Genomic DNA, 23,309 nt, shown 5'->3' on the forward strand with positions numbered 1-23,309 from the left:
GGCAGAGGCAGGGATCAAGGCCACTGGTACGCCCCTCAGAGCTTGGCAACCAATCTCCCAACCTCCTTCCACAGTAAAACAATAGCAATCCTTCAATCAAGAAAAAAAAAAAAAAAAAAAAAGAAAAAAGAAAACACCACACACGTTGAGTTTTAATGAGAAAATAACTGTATAGTTGCATTGAATGCCTCACAGACACTATAAAACCAAAGCAGAATAAAAACATTTAAGTGGTTAACATAACACAGGAAAGCCAGGTACAGAGTATAATTTTTTCAAACACAATATTGCTGCTCCCCGCCCCCCACTTCCTCCAATTAAAAAAAGAAAAAAGAAAAGAAAAAAAAAGCCATTTGGATAAAAAGCAACACAAAGTAAAAATTGGCAGCGCACTGAATGCTTAAAATTCAGGAAATTGTTTTTGTAACTGAATACATTCACCATCTCTAACACTTAGGCTAATTTTTTTTTCAATACATAGTTTAAGTCCATTCTTCGGGTGAAGAAAAGAAAACATGTCTTTAAACACAACAATCAACACTGTTTTGGTGTTCCGTGTGTGTGTGTGTGTGTGTGTGTGTGTGTGTGTGTGGACACTGATCTATATACTGTTTCTATGCCATTGCCTAGGGTGGGCAGCATGCATGGGTAAGAGGAAGGGACATGCACCACGTCATCCAAGTGCCGCCCAGCCTCTGCCACTGACAGACCCCGCATCCCTCATTTCTAGACGAGAAAGCCAAGGCTGTCGAGTTGGAGGCTCTGGAGGAAAGCGTGAGTAAAAACACTGCAGTGTGGAATTCCTTCAGGAAGGTTTGGAACGTCTACGGAAGCTAAACATTTCTTACAGCGGAGACTAAGAAGCTTGTGTACTACTGATGCAGGAGAGAGCCGAGCATCCGAGGCAAAGCTAACGAGGTGCCTCTTCATCTCGGGCTTACGGGGCAGGAAAGACTTTCCTCCAGGGATCTGCTCCTTATGGGGAAGTGACAGGGGCCCACGTGGGATCCTAGAGCCTAGCACAGTGATATATATGTCTAAAGCAATGGCTCAAATGTTTCCTGAATGGGAAAAACGAACAAACAAAATCCCCCTCCCCCAAATCAAAAAAAAAAAAAAAAAAAAAAAAAATTACCACCAAAGAACACAGAGAGAAGCTGGCTCTCTGACAGAGGGGTGGTTTCCATCTTAGTAGAATACACTAGAACTGTCAGCGAGGAGAGCAAGGAAACAGACGGCAGTCTTTAGAGGCAGTTCAGGGAAACCAGCAAAACTTGGAAATGGACAGCCCAGTGATGAAAGCCCCGCGGACAGGAAGAGACCGGTGTCTCCTCGTCTAGCGCAGTCTAATCCCTCAACCTTCAGAACTTCCTACTCGATCCACTGCAGTCGAAAAGATCACTGCATCTGCCGCCGAATGAACTCCATGGAGTGTGTGGGCTCTGGCTGCCAATGCCTTCCTCAGAGTAACCTCCACGAGGGTCCGAATTTCCCTTCTAAACAGGACAAGAAGTCAAGAGGACCGTTTCCCTTTTTGAAAAATAGGGAAGTTGGTCTGAGGTGCTTCCAGTCTCTAGCACATTCCAGAAAACATGAAGGACCGTGCCTTTCTTTCTAGTAGCATTCACAGTGCTATCCTGCTCACCAGATGTTCTGCCACTGTGTGGGGGCGGGGAGGCCCGGGACACTGCAGCTACCCCTCCTCCACCCTCCCCCATGCGCATGCGTCTGATCCCTGTGTTTCCCCTAAGGAAGGAACCTTCATCTCACTGTGGAAACAGGCCAGGTATTTGGGGCCTCCAGCTGGAAGTCCTTAGACAAAGATGACCCTTCTCCAGTGTGCCCATCTACTTAGCAGGACTTCTGATGTGGATGTCGAGTCCAGGACATTTGCCTTCTGGGCCCGCCTCCCTCACTGTAAAGTGAATTCCTTGCAGGAGAGTTCTCTGCCTTTGTTTTCTGTCCTTGGTGGCTAGCATTTTTAATAATATTGTCTAAACATCCTTATAAGTCACGAGACTACTCCATCTTTTTACCTTGTGCCCACTACTTATCAGTGAATAAGCTTTCCCCCAAAGTCAACCCTAGTCTAATAATTAAAAAAAACAACAACAACAAAAAAAAAAAAAGCATGTGTGGAGTGTACATATAAATATTGTGGAGTCGCTACTTTTTAGAATAACATATTAGATCTTATGACATAATAACATAAAAACAAAAATGAATTTTAGCAAGGTCAGATTTAATTATTGCTTGTAAGAAATAGCTTAAAATAAAGAAAAAATAATAAAGGCTGGTTAGTTCTTTTTCTTCCTCCTTCCCCTTTCACTCTTTCTCCTCTCCTCCCACCTCCCCTTCCCAGCCAGAAATGAAATATTTTCTCATCCAGAAACTCGGAGCACCTGATTAGTGGACGTTCTTATCCTATTGCTTAAAATCACAGAGTGAAGCTGGCGTCCTCTGTGGTGCTCAAGGCAGGGACACAAAGGAATAAATAGGGTGTGTTCTAAATGTCAAATTATCAATCCAGAACTGCTCCAAACCTCACAACTGTGACTCATGCAAATCCCATGTTTGGTCAGCTCAATATCAGAAATACTGCCTCAGCCCTGTGCCTCTCTATCCCTTTTCATAAAAAAGAAAATTGTCACTCACTCCTAAAGCCGACAGGCAGCTACGGAGGAAATACTGTACACCCATGTGTCATGATCAACAAACCACACCACACACACACACACACACCACACTCTCGAACATACACGCTTTATACAAGCACACGAAGGCATACACACCATCTTTAGAATTTGTAGCTGATTCCACGTATGCACTTAAATCTCTACGTTATATTTTTCTCTTTGTCATCCTGAAAAACAGTGGTTGTTCAGCAAAAATAATCTCCCTTCTTTCCTCCTCCCTTCCTCTCCCATTCTTAGTCCCTCTCGCCCCTTTCTCTAGCTCCATGATTTTCAGGTTGCCTTTCTCAGATCCAAAACAATTCATCCTATACCACAACCCCCTCTAAGGCCCACTTTAAAATAGAAAAAATTTATAAACACCTTATTTCTGATCATCTACCTTTCTAAGGCAGAGTCTGCCCCCCTTTTGTTTCGATTATTGCCGTTCTAAAAATACCCTACCATCTTGAACCAAGCTGCTCAAATGTGTACAGGTTTTATCCATGTTCCTGTTGCCCCATCCCATCATAAAAATAGTCATTGCCCACTAAATATACTTTTCATATGAAGAAACATAATCGTGAAAGCGGGTTTCCCTAAACGGATCAGTCAACGGTAAAAGCAGACAAGGTCCTAAAGCTAATAACCCTTTTGGTTTGGCTCTCTCCCCCACCTTTCTCCACCTCCTACTGTAGAACAGATTGTATCTGCAACATGAAGAGATATTGCCTTAAAAATATGGACTTATAGAGCGTGACCATTAGGTGTTCCCAATTTCAAATGATTACACGTAAGAGAGGCTGAATCCTCATTGCCCCCTTTTGGGGCAACTGTGGAAAGAAACACCATTTGTTTTTTATGGCTGCGGGAGCAAAGGGAATCAGCCCAGCACTTCTGACGTCTCAAGCGAAAAAGAGGCGGGAAGCTGGTGAGGAGGAATAGCCCGTGTGATGTCTGATGTCGGCCGCACCAGCCCGGGCCCTGTTGGTTGCCTTGGAATGGCCGCTCCGCAACACCCAGCCAAGGCTGGCCTCAGTTATGCCTGCAGCGACTGTACTGACTCGTTTGTCACGTCTGTGTCCCTTTGGATCAGATGAGGAACGGTCCAAAGCCAGGGATTTCTTTGAGTCACAAAGGGATCTTTGCTCTTCTACCCCTGGTCTCAGAGTTTGATGGGTGAACTTCCTGTTCACTTCGCTTTACTTCTTTTTGTTTGTTTGTTTTTTGTTTGTTTTTTTGTTTTTTAAATCATTGTGTATTGCAGCTTCTGGTCTACACGAGGGTTGTTGAGTTTGTGTGCACTTTAATAAGCAGTCTATTAAAATGCTTCTCATTCAGTAAGGTCTTGGTTTCTTTGTGGAAACTCCTTCAGCAAAGGACTTTTCCGAGCTGAAGGGAGCTTATTCATGGTCCTCCTCCTCCTGGTTGGCATAAATCCCTGCCTCCCAGCGCAAGGCCAGAGCACTCTTCCTTCGATTAACCCGTGTGGCCTCCAGGACCTAGAAAGAGATGGGGAAGAGATTAGCACGCATTCACATACACCAACTTCTTCCTTTTCATCCCTCCAGTCTACTTGCTCATTCAACATGTTCCCAAGACGACACAGGACCTGGTATTGCTGGGGGTAGGTGACAAGCAGCAGAGACTGGACAAGGAGGCAGGGCAGGTGACTTCGTTCAAAGCCAAAACCCACGTACTACCTGGTGCACGATTTCCAAAGTCTTTCCTTTCACAGATCTATAAGTGACTTTAAACCAGACTTGACTCTGCCTCAGGTTTCTTTGGTTTTGGCTTTGCAGTGCTGAGGCTGAACCCAGAGCCTTGCTCATGCTGGACAAATATTAGGAGTTGAATATTCTAAAGTAGCGCTCTCTCTACAAGCTGCTGGTCCTTCACACTACATTGAAACTGTTTCTCTAGGCCTTCCAAAGTGGCAGCCGCTCTCCACAGGTGACCAGTAGGCCTTTGAAGTACATTCAGACAGTGAGAAATGAAACATTTCAGAGATTTTTAATTTAAATTTCGATACCCACCCCCCAGGCTAGCAACCACCGCTTTGTTGAACAACACAATTACAGACCTTCTTAGCTGCCTCTTAGGTAAGGATGGGGAAGGGGTGTCTAACGATGGGCCAGTGTGGATCTGCAAACCCATCTGACACTAGGAAAATATATCACAAGAACCTACGACGGTGGAACAAAACACACGTGGCCATGAAGGGAGGGAACGGGGAAGCTTTTGGGACAGTAAAAAGTCACCGTCGTTCTGGTGTGTTTATCACTGAGCTCATAAATACTACTAATAAAAGAAACTAACGGTGGCCACATTGAGGCCAAGTAGGCTGGCCCCCTGAAGGCGGGACCCCTCTCCCTCCTGTCTATTAGAATCATCTATTAGGCTCCTGAGAGCAGACCAGTCAGAAGACAGCCAGGCCACCTGTTCCAGTTCTAGTTTGGATGGGATGGATGTAGATGAAAAGCATGGAGGAGGCCGGACACAGGGAACGGTTCCAGGTCAGGCCACAGCCATGGGTGGAAGCTCATGTATTCACTTCGGCATTCACTTAGGATGCAGAGTCTCTGACTTCAAAGAAAAGTCCTGGTTGGGTTTTCTGAGCCACAGCTGAACACTGTACTTCTTCTAAAAATGATTATTTAGGCATTAGGCAGCGATGTTGGCAACTCCAGAGAGGTAGGAAGACGCCAAGTGGAAGCGTGTGCTGGGTTAGACTGCTGGCTGAGGTCTATCCCAGCATGCTCTTTGCTTCCGTGTTAAAATGCAAGGACTACAGGCAGGATGCAGTCAGTCACCCTTGCTGTGCGAATGATACATTGTATCCAATTCACAACTAGCTCTGTGCACATCATGGACATATACTACCCAAGAACGCAAGTTGCCATGCCTGAGAACTAGACAGGTTGTTTCTGGTCAGTGTGTATGGGAATGTTTGATAATACTGCATGGGTTATAACACCCGAGCCTTGTACTTCAGGTCTGTCTCTTGTTCATCTTATTGCCTTGGCCCTAACATCATGGCTTCCTCAGGAGGCGGTAGGGCCTCTGAAACTCAACAAGATCTAGGTTTTTAACTTGTGACGGTGTGACCTTGCATAAGTCACAAACTCCAGTGCCTAGTATCCCCACATCAGGTGGGCATAATAAAAGCCATAGCATATAGTCTGCCCAAGGGACAAACAGTTCTAAGTGCACAATGCTGTCCTCAAGGAATTCTTCCCAGCATCTGAAAGGGTTATAAACCCTGGGGTGGAATCCAAACACTGATTCTAAAAGGAACTATGTGTTGTGTAAATTGTTCGTTTGCCTTTCAGAAATAAACTGAGAAATTCCGGGAGTATGACCGTATAAAGCCAAGGTTCTGAAATGGGTTTCTTTAAAATAATAATAATTATTAATATTGTTATTAATGATATTATTCTGCTTTTTGTCTTGCTGTTAAGCTTTTTTTTACTGCCTCCCGTCCTCTCTCTTTAAAAGATGTGTTTATTTTTATGTGTATGCGTGCTCTGCCTTCATAAATGTTTGTGTTCCTCTTGCATGCCTGGTGCATACAGACCCTCAGAGAGGGCCTTGGATGCCCTGGGAACTGAAGAACTGAAGTTACAGGCAGTTGTAAGCCACCCACCATGAGAAGCCAGGTCCTCTGAAAGAGTAGCTGGTGCCCTTAACCACTGGGTCATCCTTCCAGTGCCCCCTTTTCTTTTTCTCTTGAGACAAATTCTTGTCATATAGCCCAGGCTATCCAAGAACTTGCCATCCACCCACCTCAGCCCCCAGAGAACTAAGATTAACGGCAGGTGGGTGCCTCACCTGGCTTTAAGTTTCATTTTAATGCTTAATAAACTCAGTCATTTCTTCCTGCCCCATTCTTCAGAAACCCATGTTAAGATTCATCTATTCGCTCCCCTTTCCAATACTGACTGAGTTCCCAACAAGTCATGGGCACAGCAGGACAGGGGATATGGGAGTTTCTTTCCTCAGAATTCAGTCATAAAAGGTGTAGCAGGCAGGAAAATGTTTCCAGTCATAGAAATGTTTAGCGTAGCTTCGGTTTAGACATCTATTGATGAGCTCACATAACTCTTAGTCCCTCTAATTTGGATGGCCTTTACCCATAATCCTGAATTTCTAATGGAATTGAAATCCCTCAGTAAAGACCCAGAGAAGAAAATGAACGAACCAGGCCTGGGGTGACTGGAAACCTCAGTGTGCAGCTGTCCTTATGCTTCTGAAGTTTTGGCCCGAGGACTATCTTAGAGTAAAGTCCCGAAATAAGACTTGGGGAGATTCAAAAGGTGAAACCCTCAAGGGAGGTATGACTGAACTCTTGTTCATTTTACAGTTCATTCAGGTGTGTGTGAGGGTGTGTGCCTAAGTCACTAGCAAACTCTGTACTCAATACTTCTATTACTGCACACTAACTTTACTTTCTAAAGCTTTTTACTGGGCCCAAAGTGCATGTGTCTCAATCCCAATAACCCTCACTGACTAACGAGTGGGGGCGAGTAATTTGCCCAGCGTTCAGTCAGTAGAAGAAAAGTCGAGATTTAAGCTTCCCAGGTGCTGAGTCATTGCTTGAGGCTGTCAAGCTCAACAGCTGTGACACAACAGCTGTGACACACCAGGAGCAGTAAGCACCTTCCACAGGTGCTATTGTTTCCACCAATTAATTCAGTTTGAGATCTGATGGGAGAAAAACAAAAACAAAAACAAACAAACAAACAAACAAAAAAATCTCTCAATGGGAAAAAAAAAGCACCTATCAATTCTCTTCGGACCATCTCTAAAAAGGACTGTCTTTCCAAAGCTAGCTGTTCAGCTTTTAAGCGGTAGTCAACTAAGGGCTGTGGAGCAAAGGGGAATGGGATCAACTCTGAGTGACTCCGTTAATATCCACGCCAACACCCGACCACCCTGTTTCTTCTTCACTAGAGACTGACTGGGCCCAACGCTATCTTCCTTGCACATCCTTGGCCAGAGCTTCTCTATTCTAAGCCATACTGACTCAACAAAGATAGGGGAGTGGAGCCTGACTCTCCAGGAGCTACCCCCTAATGGGAGCCAGCTCCAGACAATGAGGATGGTCCACGCCACGGTTCTATTAACGTTCACTCTAAACCTATCAGCATTAGCAATCAACAGATTAAGTCTGCAGCTATATAGTTATTTTGCTAATAAGAGGCCATGTTCAAAATACATATGATGCTGAAGGTTGGTACAACCTATGTGGAGAGCAATTAGCAAGAGTTGGCAACTAAATTTCAGTATGCCCAGGTGTAGGAACAGAGATTGCTTCATAGATACATGGGGAAATGTGTGGAGGTGTCCATTAGTGCTTGCCTAGCATGCAAGAGGACCTGAGTTCAATCCCCAGCACCAGAAAATGAAGAGACAAACAAAACCCAAAAAGGCTCGCCAGAAGCGATTTGCTCTCCATTTCCAGTGCAGGGGAGCACTAGAGAAAGATTTATCCGTTCAACCGAACACTGCTTAGCAATTCTAATGGATACTCTGGACGCACATCTAGACAGGAACACATCTAAAAACAGTAAACCAGGAGCTGGAGAGATGGCTCAGTGGTTCAGTGGTTCCGAGAACTGGCTGCTTTGCAGGGTACCCAGGTTCGATTCCCAGTACCCACATGGCAGCTTACAAGCACTGGTAACTCCAATTCTAGGCCAGTGTCCTCTTCCGACCTCCAAGGGCACTACATGAACATAGTGCACAGGCATACATGCAGCCCAAACATCACACATATAAAAAAAAAATTAAACACAATCAGTACATAAAGCAGAGGATACTACCATGTGACTTACAGTTCATAAACATTTAAAAACATGCAGGAACCCCTAAGTTTTTCCATAGATGTGTATATATATGAAATACTATACATATATAATATATGTATATCATATATGTATAGTATAAAAACATGCACAGACACAAACACCACTGCATTAATGGAGACCCCCCTCAGAGGAGACAGAAGGTGACAGAGACAGAAGAGTGGGTGCTGGGGGAAGTGACAAGAGGGCTTGGATTGGATTTACCACCTTAACCTCTCTGAAAAACATCTCTCCAGTACTGTGAACTTACAGGCACGGGGCAGGGAGAGAGGCTGACACTGCCATCCTAAGGCAGGGGAACCTGCAGGCCGGCTCCATGCCTTCAGGAGCCTGTGCCTGCTGCCTTCTCAGGCCCAGAGATAGTACCCAACAAGTCTCCATAACTTATGAACTGTGTGGATGAATGGTTTCCTCTACAATTCTGGACGCTTGAAACAATTCTTTTGAAATACAAATTCAGTACAGTAGACATCAAAGTATAAAGTGTCATGATTTCTCACAGAAAACTTTTTAAAGAAAAGGAATAAAAATAGGACTAGAACTATAGAGAGTCTTGCCTGACATTTTCCTAGGTATGCATATATATATATATATATATATATACATGCACACACACACATACATGTGTGTATGTATGCATGCATGTATATATGTATTATGTACACATGCATTTATGCATGTATACATACAGCACTTTAAAGATGGGGTTTCTCTGTGTAACTCTGGCTGTCTAAAAACTCTCTCTGTAGACCAGGTTGACCTGGAACTCACAGAAATCCTCCTGCCTCTGCCTCCTGAGTGCTGGGATTAAAGTCATGTGCCCCCATGCCTTGGTTTACATTATTAACAATTTTTTAAAATATATATATGTGTCCTGGATTCAATATTCTGTGTGTGTGTCTCTCTGTGTAGCTATCTCTCCAGCCCCACTAGTGCTGTATTCTGATGTACGTGAAATGCACGTATTTGTGAAATCCGTGTTAAAGGAGCTTGTATGGGAAGGAGGAGATTTGGAGAAAGACCACTGCTTAGCTGAGCTTCCAGAACAAAGTACAGGTCCCAAGACTGGAGGGAGGGAGGAGGGACTGGGATGGTTTGCCTTTGAAACAAGCTGTTCTACATCCATAGTGGAGAGCTCTCCGGGTATTGTGTTAAGATTGATAAAGGACTAATCAAAATCATGAAACTAGCCTGTAGGGTGGCACTGTTAGCTAACCAGACTACAATATATTCGCTACTTGTGCCTGAAGAAACTGAAAGAATCCACACAGTCTGCCAGTAGGTGCCCTTAAGTTCAACGTCTTTCAGATCCCTGGGTGACCAAGGTCTTCTCCAGCCCCACCTCCCAGCCCAGCCCAGCCCAGCCCAGCCCAGCCCAGCCCAGCCCCACCTCCCAACCCAGCCCAGCCCAGCCCAGCCCAGCCCAGCCCCACCTCCCAACCCAGCCCAGCCCAGCCCAGCCCAGCCCAGCCCAGCCCAGCCCAGCCCAGCAGCGTTCACTATTGTGTAAATGTCAAAATTTGAGTCAGCTCCCCAATTCAGAAAGGTCAGGCAGAAAATACACAAGGCGGGCAGGCCTTCTTGCCGGTCTTATTGAACACAGTAGGAGACAGCAAACCACAACCGCGTGCACCAGGATCAAGCATGCATCAGGATGCAGACAGACAAGTTTGAAAAGTACCTCGGAGGTCACCTTGCAAGACAGTAACTTAGAGGTGTACTGGCAGAGAGGGAAAAGACCAGGGTTAGTATAAGGCAGAGGCACATTCACAGGATCCTGCCCCCAGCGGCTGGGCTCTGGCACCATGCCAGAAATGAGTAAAAAGGTAGGGGGTTGGGGGAGGGCAGGGAGGCTCATTATACAACCTAAATATTACTTCATCTGATATTTGTTTATTTAAAAGTCAGTATCTCTCGAGGCAAGTAGATACTGTACTACTCATTAATAAAAATATCAGATAAGCCAGGTTTTGTTAATTCAAGGTCTTGTTTTTATTTTCTGTTGAATTAACAAGCTTTCTTTTCCCCCACTGTCTAAACAGTTGCCCACCAGCAAGGACCTAGGTGGCCATTCTGGATTTGACGGATTCTGTAACCATCTTCCGGTGGGCTTCTCTGAACCTTAGACAGTCCGGTACCCCATTGTGTCATTACAGTAAGACCCCAATAGTAGAATGAAGAGAGGAAGACATGAGGGAGGGAGGGAATGAGGGAGGAGAAAGGACCAGGTTTGTGGAGGCAGCTTCTCTAAAGCAGACCTACATTGTCAGTAAAGGAGACCACAGCCTCCCTTGTCGGCTCCTGTACCTCTGGGTAAGATTCTGAGCTTGGGGTGGTCCTGGGATAATCATTTGGGATGTTTATGGAGGATTAGTGTGGGCACCTGGGAAATGGAACGTTCTGTTAGTTCCTAGGGACGCTCACAGGACGTAACACAGAACAGGGTCCCGATGGGCGAAGAGTGTTCGAGCAGACAGGGAGCAATTTGCCCAAGTTCTGAGAGGGAGGCAGGGGGACCTTTTGAAAAGTTGAGTTTTTGTTCTGTTCTTTGTCACTGAGCCAGCTGACAAATGAAGATGACAACATGAGCCTCGGGAGGCTCTTAGAGGGCAGAAAAATCCAAGAGGCCATGCATCACCCTAAAAACAATGCGTATGAATGGCTGGGAGGGGGGGCAGGATTGCATGGCCCGGAAGACAATCACCTTTAGCTGTTAGGGACCAGAGGGTCAAACTCCCTAACCACCAGGCAACCCATCCTCCCCTTATTATCCTTCCGGTACCAGAGACAGGAAAAACAGAGACAGGGCTAGGGACCAGCTGGGGGAAATGGAGCTTGTTTTCTACAGAGAGTTGTGGAAAGGAACCCTACATCAAACCCAGAAACAGGCTAGCGGGTGGTTTGGAATCAATCTGGCTGTTGTCCATATAATTTCTCAAGAAGCAATTTTTGGGTCTCTATTAGAACGGCACAGGTAGGGATATAGGGGATTAGAGTTGGTCCTGTCCCTAAAACTCTTCAACATTTGACAGATTTTGTCCTACGGTGATTCGAGAAAAAGTTCAAAATACCCAGCTTTCAAATAAAATAAATTGATTTACTAGTAGGTTCCTTCCTTAGCCAACATGTTTATTTACTTGGGTGAAGTAGAAACAGGAAGCCATTAGCACTTGGAGAAAACTGGGCCCGGTTGGCATTCCTGAGGTGGGTACCTGAATGTCAGAGTATGCCAGGAGGAAAGGGTCTAGTTTTCTGCCCACGACATGAGGACCTCCTTCCATTATGTCTCAGGCAGACCTAGACCATGATATCTTCTTCCTACTTCAGCCTCCTGGTGCCCGGGATTACAGGCCTGTGCACCAGGGCCAGGAAATTACTTTCCCCACTTAACATCTGCACTCCAGTGCAAGAAAGCACATACAGCCAACACAGGATGTACTTAGAGAGCATTTGTGTGGGGCATGACTGAACAGCCCGTGGCTCTTCGGCTAGTGTTCAGCAAAACTGCTGGTGTACACTGTTGAATCGGGGAGAGAAAAAAACCAAATGCTTCTAAGACTGCACTTCAGACTGCAACTAGAAAAACCTAAAGAGGGACTCTACAGCCAAAAAGGGGCTGCTGACATGATGTAAGTAGCTGCTGGCACCTGTCCAGTGAAACCCAGAAGAACTTCTGCATCAGCTAGCTACCTAGGCCAGGGCTCCATTCACAGAGAAGCCCCTTGGCCTCGCAGCAGAGTTGAGTGTTCCTTCGTGATTAAGAGGAGGGATGTGTGTGTTTTTAATCTTGTCTTCATCCCTCTAACTGAAAAGGGGCCTTCAGCATCTGGCATTCATCCCGGAAATTCTTCCAACTGGGGATTATCCAGCCAGGACATGAAAGTCCTTGAGTTGGCAGGGACTTCCGACTGTGAACCTCAGAGCATCCACGTTGTGAGTAACTGCATAGCTTATCCAAACTTGGAAGAGTGAAAGGGGATGCGGTTCATAAGCACACAGGACGACAGGCAGAAACTAGGGAGCTTACAATCCAAGTTATTTTCAACCTCTGTGTAACGCTGGGGTGGGGGTGGGGTTGGGGATTGAGGGAAGGGCTACTTTGGTAAAAGATAAAAGACTAATGCCTGTGACCCTAGGGTGTTTGCACATAACCTGCAGCTAACCCCAGACTTGTGGGGACCATTCAGAACACCTCTTAAATCTCTTACTGAACAAAGAAACCACCGCAGAGCAGATGACTTCCTCTCGTAGGGCACACACACAACCAACATATACGGAGTTGGGAGGGTTGAAGGGAGAGGGGTAGTTGTGTGGTTTTTAGCTGTCATTTAAAATGTCTCTTTCCTGTCCAGCTATGCACTTCAAGAACCCCCAAACAGACTTAGTCTCTTGAATGTGCAACGTATATGAGGACCAATCAGAGCATAGCTTTTGGCACCTCAGGGCCCTTGCAGGGAGTGCATTTTTTGATGTATGGCCCAGGTACATCATCTTCCTCCCCCCTTGCCCTCTCATGGACCACCCTTGCCCACACCAGAAGCTTGACTTAGCCGCCAAACAACCAGCTCTTGATGACAGATACTCAGTCCCAAGGCACATTTAAGCCACTCGTTTGAAAACAGGTTTCAGAGTCACAAGGCAAGACGAGCCGATAAATTGCCTACACATCCAGGTCTGAAGCAGGACACAGGCACACCACACTGAAAGTCACCCTCAGAAAACAGAAAGGAAAGGAGGAAAAACTTACACTACAATCATCCATTCTCTCGCGCCTTTTACTTTTGTGTGTCTCATAGTCTTCCAAGAGGGTCTGCATCAGGTTCTTGGGCCGCTGGGTTCCGGCAGCCTCTTCGGGGGCTAAGTCAGGCTGCAAGCCGGGACCTTCAGTTGTGGGGGACGGAGGAGGTTTGACTTTCTCTATTTTCCCTGAAACAACACGAAGAGAACACCCTTTCTAAACTCATCTGCTCAGCAGGCACTGCTTTTAGAAGGAAGGAAAACCGTCACACGCGCGCGTGCACACTTGCAAAATCAAGGGTAGAGCAGAGTCGTGGTTAAGTCAAAGAGTTTCATTACAAGAACAAAGTGCAAACCTGTTCAACACAAGCCTCAGAGACGCCAGAGCTAAAGAATTGGTTCACTCAAATGGGCCTGGCAGCCACTTTGCAACATGTCAGGCAGGCAGACAGACAGAAAGACAGATAGATAGACAGACATTAGTTCCAAGGCTGTGGAGACTAATTCTCTCAGATTGTATCATAAAGCTGTCAGAGGGGCTGGAGAGATGGCTCAGTGGTTAAGAACACTGACTGCTCTTACAAAGGTCCTGAGTTCAATTCCCAGCAACCCGACAGTGGTTCACAAGCATCTGTAATGGGATCCGATGCCCTCTTCTGGTGTGTCTGAAGACAGCTACAGTGTCCTCATATACATAAAATAAATAAGTAAATCTTCAAAAAAATAATAAAGCTGTCAGAGTTGCAGCACTGTAGAGACCAACTTCTTACAGGTGAGAGAAAGCTGAGATTCTACAAAGGCCACCTGAGCCAAAGATGGTCCCCAGCACTCCCAGCATCCTCTGCCCCCTGCATCCGAGGTAACCGATGATTAGCCAACCCACCCTGGTATGGAGAAGTCTTTGAATGAGACTCCAGCTTCCCAGGAGACACCCGTCTTGTCTAGCTTCTTTCATTTCCCTTACCTGCTAATGTCCCAAAGATACTCCTAGACTCTCTGGAATGAGTGACAACAGAGTTAGGAAGGTAAGCTTTAGCTCTTGAGATCACCCCTCAGGAGTTGCCAGGTAACTCAGGGGAGATTACAGTAATGGTTAATTAAATAGTGGCATGGAGCCTCTAGGCATCTTCTCCAAAACTATCAGCATCCTTTGAACATTAGACACTGTTCAAACTGTTGGACACTGGCTCCAAATATCTAGGGAACATATGTTCTATCACAGATCACAACAGGAGGCTGTCAAGAGGAGTTGGTACCTTGGAGACTCTTTTTTTTTTTGTTTCTTAAGATACTATCTCATGTTGTGAATGATGGCCCTTGAACTCATTGTATAGTCCAGATCAGCTTCAAGCTTACTTCTGCCTCCATCTCCCAGGGTCTCCACAAAGTCTGCTTTCTGCTGTGCTGGTGACTGAGACCAAGCAAATGTTCTACCAACTGAGCCCTTCTGCTCCTAGAGACCCCCACTTCTCACAGGTGGGAAATCCCTGGCCTTCACTTCTGGAACGGCATGTGTGGATGGCCCAGTGTTTTAAGGGGCTAGGGGTGGGAGGGTGTTTAGAGTCTTCTGTAGCCTATGCTGGCCTCGAACTCATTATGTAGCTAAAGATAACCATGAATTCCTCTTGAATGCTGTAATTATAGGCATATGCCACCATATCTCGCTTTAAGTCATATTGGGGATCCAAACTCTGGACCTCATGTATGCCAGGCAAGCCTCTACCAACAGGGTCACAACCCCAGACTCACAATGGTCTTTTAAGATGAAACTTTGAGAAACAGTACAGAAGCGTGGGTAAGCCTGCATGCTCTAGACTCTGGAATCTAGAGCCAGTGTGCTGGAGTTTGAACCCACTATTTATCAGTCCTTAGTCAAATAGCTCCGGGCCAGTAACCTACTGTTACTATTACATAGTTGCTATAAAGACAGCTCCGGGCCAGTAACTTACTGTTACTATTACATAGTTGCTATAAAAACCGAGTTAAGCATCAGTAAAGGTTTGTATCCAGAAGACTGTGTAATCCCTTGGGCATTCTGCACACTATGTGTGCAAGTCTGGAAAGCCAGAAACATTGTTTCACGTTGCTAGGATGATGACTGTTGCCACCCTGCCTCTCAGATGTCCAGAGCATCTCCCAGCAACCCTTCTTCCAACAGAAAATGTCTGGGAAGCAGAGTAAACTGTTTACGCCTAGCTTGTGGTTTTCACACTGATGCCTTTACCGGACAAGACCTTATTTTAAGGTCTGTGAAAGCCATTTTCTTATAGTGCCCTGTATCATCTCTGCCTACTGAAGTGCCTGTCATCTGGAATAAACTATAAAATCACAGGAAGACACCGATGATTCCAGTCATCTAGAAATCCTTTTCACTCATTTCAGTGAGGAACCTGTCACAGTGGGCGGCGTTCCGTCTGTCCTGACTTCTGGATCCCAGCAGAACATAGCACAAGGTAAGAGCCAGTGTGTACTTAATACGCCAGCAAGTTTATTGTAGAATTTAGAAAACACTTATGTGTTAGAATCAATACTCCCCTACCAGCAGAGAATCCCAAGAAAGAGATTAAAAGCCTTCCCCTCTCAACCCTTGGGAGTCAGAGGCAGAAGAATCTTCAAAGACCTGTGCTATACAATAAATTCCAGGCCAGCCTGGACTACAGGTGTGATTCTGTCTCAAAAACAAGCAAGCAAAGAAAGAGGACTCTGGGGCCACAGACTACAAGACTCGATAGTTCGGAAGTGATACTGAGGGTGTTCTTACAGCAAGCCCTTCACAACCCTCACGTCATTTAATTTTTACAGGTGTGAGTGGACAGGTGGCTAGACAGAGTGGATAATTGTGGCTCAGATCATGAAAGCCCAGTGCTAATTCCAGCCAGAATCACATATGAGAACAATGGTCAGAGTTAGCTTGGAATTATGGCCAATGTGATAGAATGAGAAAGTCAGCCAAGCAAAGACATTGCCTGCCAATTCCATAGTCTAGCAGAAGAAAACCCATCCCTGGAGCAGGAGGTAATACCAGCAACAGTCACTAGAGGTCGCAGAAAGCAAGGCTGGCTTAGCAGGGCTGGAGGAGCAGTCTCCAAAGAGGTAACTGGCAAAAGAGACTTTGGATAGCCAAAGCCAAGGAAGGGCTGTCACAGGTCCCAGAGACAAAGGAGAAACTGTTTCTGACCCACAAACTTCTGGCCGTCGGTCTTGACATTTTTACAGGACGATAATTGGTCAACTCTCTATGCTGGGCCCTACGACCTCCCTACAGTATGGTACACGTCATACCTTAGAACTCCACGCCCCACCTTAGGACTCACACAAGCCACTGAAAAGCTGTTCCACTCCTGACTCAATCCTGAGTTCAGAGTCAAAGACTTCTCACAGGATGATGGGAAACTTGTGGTACTTCCCCAACAGCAGCATGGTGTTTATGGTGTCGTTACAAGAATGAAATTCTTACAGTCTGTGCATACATCTGAATAGTCAGTACGTCAATCTATGGCCTCACGAAGGCCCTATGAGTTCTATGATATAGGAGATGTACCCTAGAAGAATGTGCAAACTATGGAATGAATATCCCGGGTGTTGTATGCATCTCATGGTTCCCATATCCTTGGCTCTTATCCCAGGTTGGCCCTTCAAACCTTCTCTTTTCGAGTTTGTCTATTCACTTGGTGAATGATCAAGTACCTGAAAATGGTCTCCCTATTCAGTGATCAGCATTCTGTTATCCAGACTCTCCCTGGACTGGAGAGAGGGCCTTCTCACAGAATGTCTGTCACCCTGGGAAACAAGAGCAGACCATGCCAGGCAGAGCTCAGGGTGGCCTGTGGTGGTCTAGGCTGAAGGCTGGAGATGGCATTTACAGAGCATAGGACAGGCACAGTACAATGTTATGTGACCCTCACAAAGAAACCAGCAGGACAAAGCCGGTCTGCAGTTCTGAGTAGAGGAAAGAAAACATTTTCAGCTTGTTTCATAAGCACAGTCCTGTCTAAGACAATTGGAGTAAGTTGGTAACTCATGTTTTGAAGCTAGCTGAGGGCAGGCAGCCCTACATGGCTGGGTGGATCCCAATTTTCTTGGTTATACAAAACAACCCTCAATGCCACAAACAAACTTGTCAGACAAGAGGGTTTTGAGAAAGGTGAGTATGGGCCAGCAAGGTGGCTCAGTGGGTAAAGCTATTTGCTGTCAAACCCAATGACTTGAGTTCAGTGTCTGGGAGAACTGACCCCTTCCTGACCTCCAAATGTGTCACTGGGGATGGGCTTTGAGGTTTCAAAAGCCCATCCCAAGTCTAGAGTCTCTGTCTCTGACCCTCTCCCCTGCTCCTACTGCTTATGAGTCTGGATGTAGTTCTCGGCTACTGCTCCAGCATCTGCCTGCAGGCAGACATTGGCTCCTGTCACGATGCTAAGGTTTTACACTTCTGAAACTGCAAGCCAGCCCCCAATGAAATGTTTTCTTTATAAGAGTTGCTTTGGTCATGGTGTCTCTTTAGAGCAATAGTAACCTCGGACAGTGTGTATGTATGTGTGTGTGTGTGTGTGCAAATAAAATAAATGTAATAAGTTAAACGTGTGTTGGTGTGAAGGGGAAACCTTCCTAGGTTCAAATACATGAGTGGAAGTTCAGATTAATCAAATTCATTTACTAGGAGAAGCCTGTCTCACGGAATTCCCATTTATATCACAAGGGAAATGGCTCAAGAAATCAACTGTCAATATATATAGCCCAACCAGCTTCCAAGGAAAGATATGACACATGTTTGGCCAGTATCTGAACAAATGCATAAAGCTATAAGCTATACATCAGAATGTGCTCATTTCCTCTTTCATAGTTAAATCAACTTCCCTGCCCAGGGGAGAACAGTTATACTTGTCTCATTTCGAGATGAAGTCTTATTTAGTTACTACCAATCATGTTTTCACCTCTGGAATTTAGAGACATTTTTAAGGGGAAACAAGAAAAAGCCATTCCCCAAAGTGGATAAAAGGGTTTAAGTTGGGTGTGATGGTAAGTTCTTGTAATCCTAGCAGGAAGATCTCAAGTTCAAGGCCAACCTGAACTAACTGGACTAATAAAGTGAGAATTTATCCAGAAGAAGAGGGGGGAGGGAGGGAAGGAGGGGGGTAAGGGCAGGTTGGGTGTACAGCTCAGTGGCAGAATCTTTACTTGTCCAGCAAATGCAAGGCCCTGGGCTCTATCTCCAGACAGCCTAGACTCAAGCACCTCTTTCCACAGGGAAGAGGAAGAAGGCAAATAGGAAAGACAGGAGGGTCAAATGAGTCACCAACAGAGTATCCCCCAAGGATTGCCAAGCCCGGATCCCTAAAACGTCTGAGTATGTTGCCTTTGTTAGGTCTCAAAGAAACCCAGACCATGTTCTACCCTGAACCTCTCCCTACCAGGTTCTGGGCTTCACTTCTTTCCCTATATAACTTTGGGCATTCGGTCTCTTGCTCACTTGGCTCCGGGGTGGCTCTGCTCCTGCACCTCTCTTGATCCGCTTTCCCTCTCTTCTTTTCAGGTGCTCCTCGTGCCTTAGCTTCCTCAGGTTCTTCTGCCTCAGCACAAATGAATTTTAAAATAGAAAATAAGCAAGATGTGTCGGTTTGTTTATTGGTTGGTTTGTTTCCAGAGTCTCATGTAGCCCAGGCTGGCCTTGAACTCCTGGTTCCCTAATGATCACTTCTTAAATTAATCATCTTCTTCAGAGAAAGAGAGCTCCTTCACCCTAGGTTTTCACCTCCCTCCAGTAAGGCTCAAAGGTAGCCCAGCATCTGCACCTCATCACCCCTGCCCCAACTTACTCAGAAGCAACCGCATCTGACAGGTCCTCAGATATTCCACCTTCAGGGTGGTTTCTGATTCCTGACTATGTTCATGATCTAAAGGGTCCCATCGTCCCATTCTTCCATCCGGGAGCCTTCAAAGGAAGAGGTGGAAGAAGGAAGGCGAGCTCATGGGCCCATGGTGAGGCGGTCACAGCAGGAGCTGTACAAGTACTTGGGGTGGGTGGGGCTGCTGCTGAGCAGGTCGCTCTCATTCACCCCAAAGAAAGGAAGTTGAAACTGTGGCTCTGAGCTCTGCTCTCTGGGGACTTGAGTGGCTTTAGATGCTTGCCGACTCACCCCCAAGCCAAGAAAAGAAAAGAGGCCACTGACAGAGAGGCAGGCCAAGGCACGTAATCTGGTGGGTGTTTTTGTTCAGTCTGATTTTTTTTTTAAGTTCAAGTGGGTGATAGCTTTCTCTTGAGAAATGTTAGAAACAAAGGATCTTTGAGTTATGACTCCACAGACACAGAGCGTAATAATCATCCAGATTCAAACTTCTGGAGCCTGCATCCTAGGGTTTTTGGGGCTAAGGATGATCCCACGGAAGGAAGAGTCGAGTTGTCAGGGGTGACATTGCTCCATCCGAGTACTCACAGCCTTGTCTGCATTCTGTGGGTGGGAGGAATCAAATATCCTTTTCTCTGCCCCCTGTAAGCACAGCCTATTCAAGGGGAATCCCAAAGTCTAACCAAGCATGGACTGGAAATGCTTTAACTATTTCTGGCATATAGATAGAAAACACAGATTCAGACTTCTTGGCTGTCTTTGCCCTCTTCGTGGGAGACAGCATTTGGCGCCCACAAAGGAAAATTCTACCGCCCTTGTCACCTCTGAGCCTCTCTCACCATTCCACAGCTGTGCTAACATCCTTAGCTTCCTCGGTGGGTGATAACCAGGACAATGTAAAGGGGCAGGGACCACGTGGACCAGGTGAGTGAGTGAAGGTTAAAATGAGCAGATGCTCCTCTTATCTGTGCATGGACTAATTATATTTAACATAATGGTTTCCAAGCCGATGCTGATGAAACGAACACCTTTGTAATTCTGCACTTGAGAGGTGAAAATTGGAGTTCGAGGCCAGCCTGGGTTCCATGAGACTCTCAAAAGGACCAATGGTATTGCTTTTATGTATCGTTCCCATTTTTACTGCTGAGGACACAGGCTTATAGAGGTGAAATGACCTATTTGTACAGCGAGCAAGGAGCTGACCTTTGACTTTGATTCCAGAGAACTTACTTCTTAAGCACCTACTTTCCTTGACTGGCTCCTTTATATAATATATGAATTTATGTTTGGATAATGGGAAATAAGAATGAGGTTGGTACAGTCAAAGAGACCTGAGCTGAGGTGCGTACAAGTTTTGGGAGACGTCCATGTTTATCTTCAAGGCTACAAGAAGCCAAGGAGCATTATATAAACTACGAATGGACTCTCTGGGGCTCTATGACTAGCACATTCTCTGCTCCCTCCTCTGGCCTCCCTCCCTCAACCAGTCCTCTTCCAAGATCTCGGTAGAGGCTTATTCACAAAGATCAAATGCATCTGAAATGCCAATCTCCTTGGGAAGTACACAAGACAAGTAAGAGTCGAAGTCATATCCTGTCCAGGATCCAGCAGTCACGGGTTGGGACATCCTGCTCCTAAGCTGGCTTTGATTAGCTCACATTTCTCAACAGGGATCTTGCAAGAAATAGACCTTTTGATTCACTTCCTCTTTGTTAAGATTAAGACTGTAGACTTTCCGAGTATGTGGCTGAGTCTGACTCCTGGGAAAGAGAGTGGCTACATATGTGAGCAATGAGGGCCTCACGTGGTGCCTTCCACAGGTGTGAGCACAACCAGGAGGTAACACAGATACTCGTGGATCGACCAGCAGAAGAGCCAACATGATTTGAATATGGTAGGCCTGGCTTGCACAGGAGGGAGTTGAACTGAAGCAAGATGGTTTGCTTTTTCCTAAACCGATGTTATCTGAAAGCCATGAGTGCACACAGGCTTGTCACAGAGGACAGCCTGGAGTCTAATCCTCAGGAGACAGAATGGCAGCTTGGAGCATGATGGTTTCCCTTTGCAAAACCTACAGAGATACATGGATAGATGAATTGATAAATGGAGGGGTGGATAGAGATAGAGATAGAAGATAGACGATAGATAGATAGATAGATTGATTTATTGATTGAGATAGATGGATGAATAAATGGATGGATGGATAGATGGTAGGTGATTGATAGATTGATGATAGATAGATAGATAGATAGATAGATAGATAGATAGATAGATGAATAGATGGATGGATAGATGGATGGATGGATGGATAGGTTGATAGGTAGATAGATAGATAGATAGATAGATAGATAGATAGATAGATAGATGAAGAGCGGCCTGAGCTATAGAATAAGACTTTGTCTTTAAAAAAGTGTGTGTGTGTGTGTGTGTGTGTGTGTGTTTGTGCACGTGTGTGTGTGTGTGTATGTGTGTGTGTGTGTGTGTGTGCAAGCACGTGCTCATGAAGGTGCATGTTCACATTCCCTCATATGTTCCTATCATTTTGACCATTATCTTGAGGGGCTTTGGGGAGGAATAAGTAACAAGCAGGACTCTATAGAGTAACTAGTATTGGATAAAGCTTTAAGGTCTTGTTAAGTTGCAGCTAGCATGCTGCAAAGAATGTTCAGGAACCAGCTGGGAACAACATCCAGACAAAGCTTCTGCTGCCTCATACAGCCAAGCTGGACTTCATCTGGAAGCTGGGTTTCTAATAGGTAATACAGACATTGAGAAATGTCTGTGGGTGTCCGTAATACTCAAAGACTGAGAGGCTCTTAATTATCACTTGAGTTTAAAAAGATGTTTGGGAAACCATCTCATACCGCCCCCTGCCCCTTCTATCAAGGGTATATTACGTTCATGCAGTTTCCCCTCAAGCCAGGCTCCTAAATCTATCAAGGGGCTTCCTTCTTCCCCTCCTCTCCTTTTTGAAAGGCTAGGGATCGAACCTAAGGCCTTATGCATGCTAGGCAAGTGCTCTACCATTGAACTATCCCCAGCCCTTCCCTCCTTCTTTTTGAAAAAGAATCTAGTTACGTTGCCTAAACTGGCCCCCCAGCTCACTCTAGCCTAGATAGGCTTTGAACAACTCCTATCTCAGCCTCCAGGCAGATGGAGTTGTGGGCCTTCACTACTCTTTAATAAAGGGTGGGAGTGGGAAGCATCTTCCAAATATCTTTTCAATATCTAGGGAGTGGAGGTTTTTAGGTAACAGTGAGAAGATTTTGTCTGCTTACTGTTTTGATTCAGCATGTGGCCAGCATGATTTCCACCAGATAAGGAGTACAGACATTATCTTTCATCACCTAATATCATTAATCTGATCTGAATCACACAAAACCTACTGAGTCACTTCTGGCAGGAAACATGAAGTGATACAGAGCAAACCCTAGCGATATCTCATTCATGAGACCCATGTTGGAGCCAGAAGTTCTAACCCACAAACTGCCAGCCAGAGTAATGTGTCAGTCTCCTCCGGGATCCCAAACTAAGTAAGAGGCTGGGCTGGCCAAGCAATACTCGAGAGGTTTGCAGGCTCGGAAAGAAAGAAAGAAACCTGAATTTTTATTCACTTTAATTTTTGGTTCCTCTCTACGTGCTGAAATCCTAAGAAACTTGTGGTCTTTTCTGCATATTCTGAATATAAATATAAAGGAATGGGGTCTGTTCACATCTTACTATGACTGTGTTCAGTGTAACAATAAAACCAGCACAGATCATAGACTCATAAATTATTATCTACTTTTCTTTCTTTTCTCTTCTTTTTGGGGCGGTGGTGGTGATTTGGTTGGGTTTGGTTTTTTGAGACAATGTCTCTCTACACACAGCACAGCTCTGGCTGTCCTGAAACTCACTGTGTGAACCAGGTTGGCCTCTAACTGGATCTGCCTGCCTCTTGCCTCCTGAACTCCTGGATTAGCGAGAGCATAATGCCGGGCAGTTACTGTGTTCTTAAAGGGACTGAAATGAATGCGGTGTGAATAAGACATGGGGAAGGAGATTCACATTCACAGAGAGGGAGGTTCTAAGGAAACTGGGACTAGGTCAATGAGCCAACCCTAGTAAACCCACTCCTAGTCGGGAAGCCTGACAGGTATATCAGCTGGGGGAAACAATACTATAGGTAACAGCATGTCCTTACACCTAAC

The 23,309-nt window shown here is 45.6% G+C and overlaps 1 protein-coding gene across 3 annotated transcripts in view; it reads right to left on the bottom strand.

Annotated features, from left to right (window-relative positions):
* Window positions 1-217: 217 nt before the first annotated feature.
* The window catches only part of PALM2AKAP2 (PALM2 and AKAP2 fusion), a gene marked incomplete at both ends in the record, with an annotated part of 298,468 nt that continues 275,376 nt past the window's right edge, over window positions 218-23,309 (bottom strand). For all 3 annotated transcript variants that reach the window (XM_080940223.1, XM_080940225.1, XM_080940224.1), the window contains 2 exons: window positions 218-4,174; window positions 13,287-13,465. In XM_080940223.1, coding sequence (XP_080796349.1) covers window positions 4,076-4,174; window positions 13,287-13,465 — 278 coding nt within the window. The remainder of the gene's footprint in view (window positions 4,175-13,286; window positions 13,466-23,309) is intronic.

Source organism: Micromys minutus, assembly GCF_963924665.1.
Source record: "Micromys minutus genome assembly, chromosome: 28".
NCBI lineage: Eukaryota > Metazoa > Chordata > Mammalia > Rodentia > Muridae > Micromys > Micromys minutus.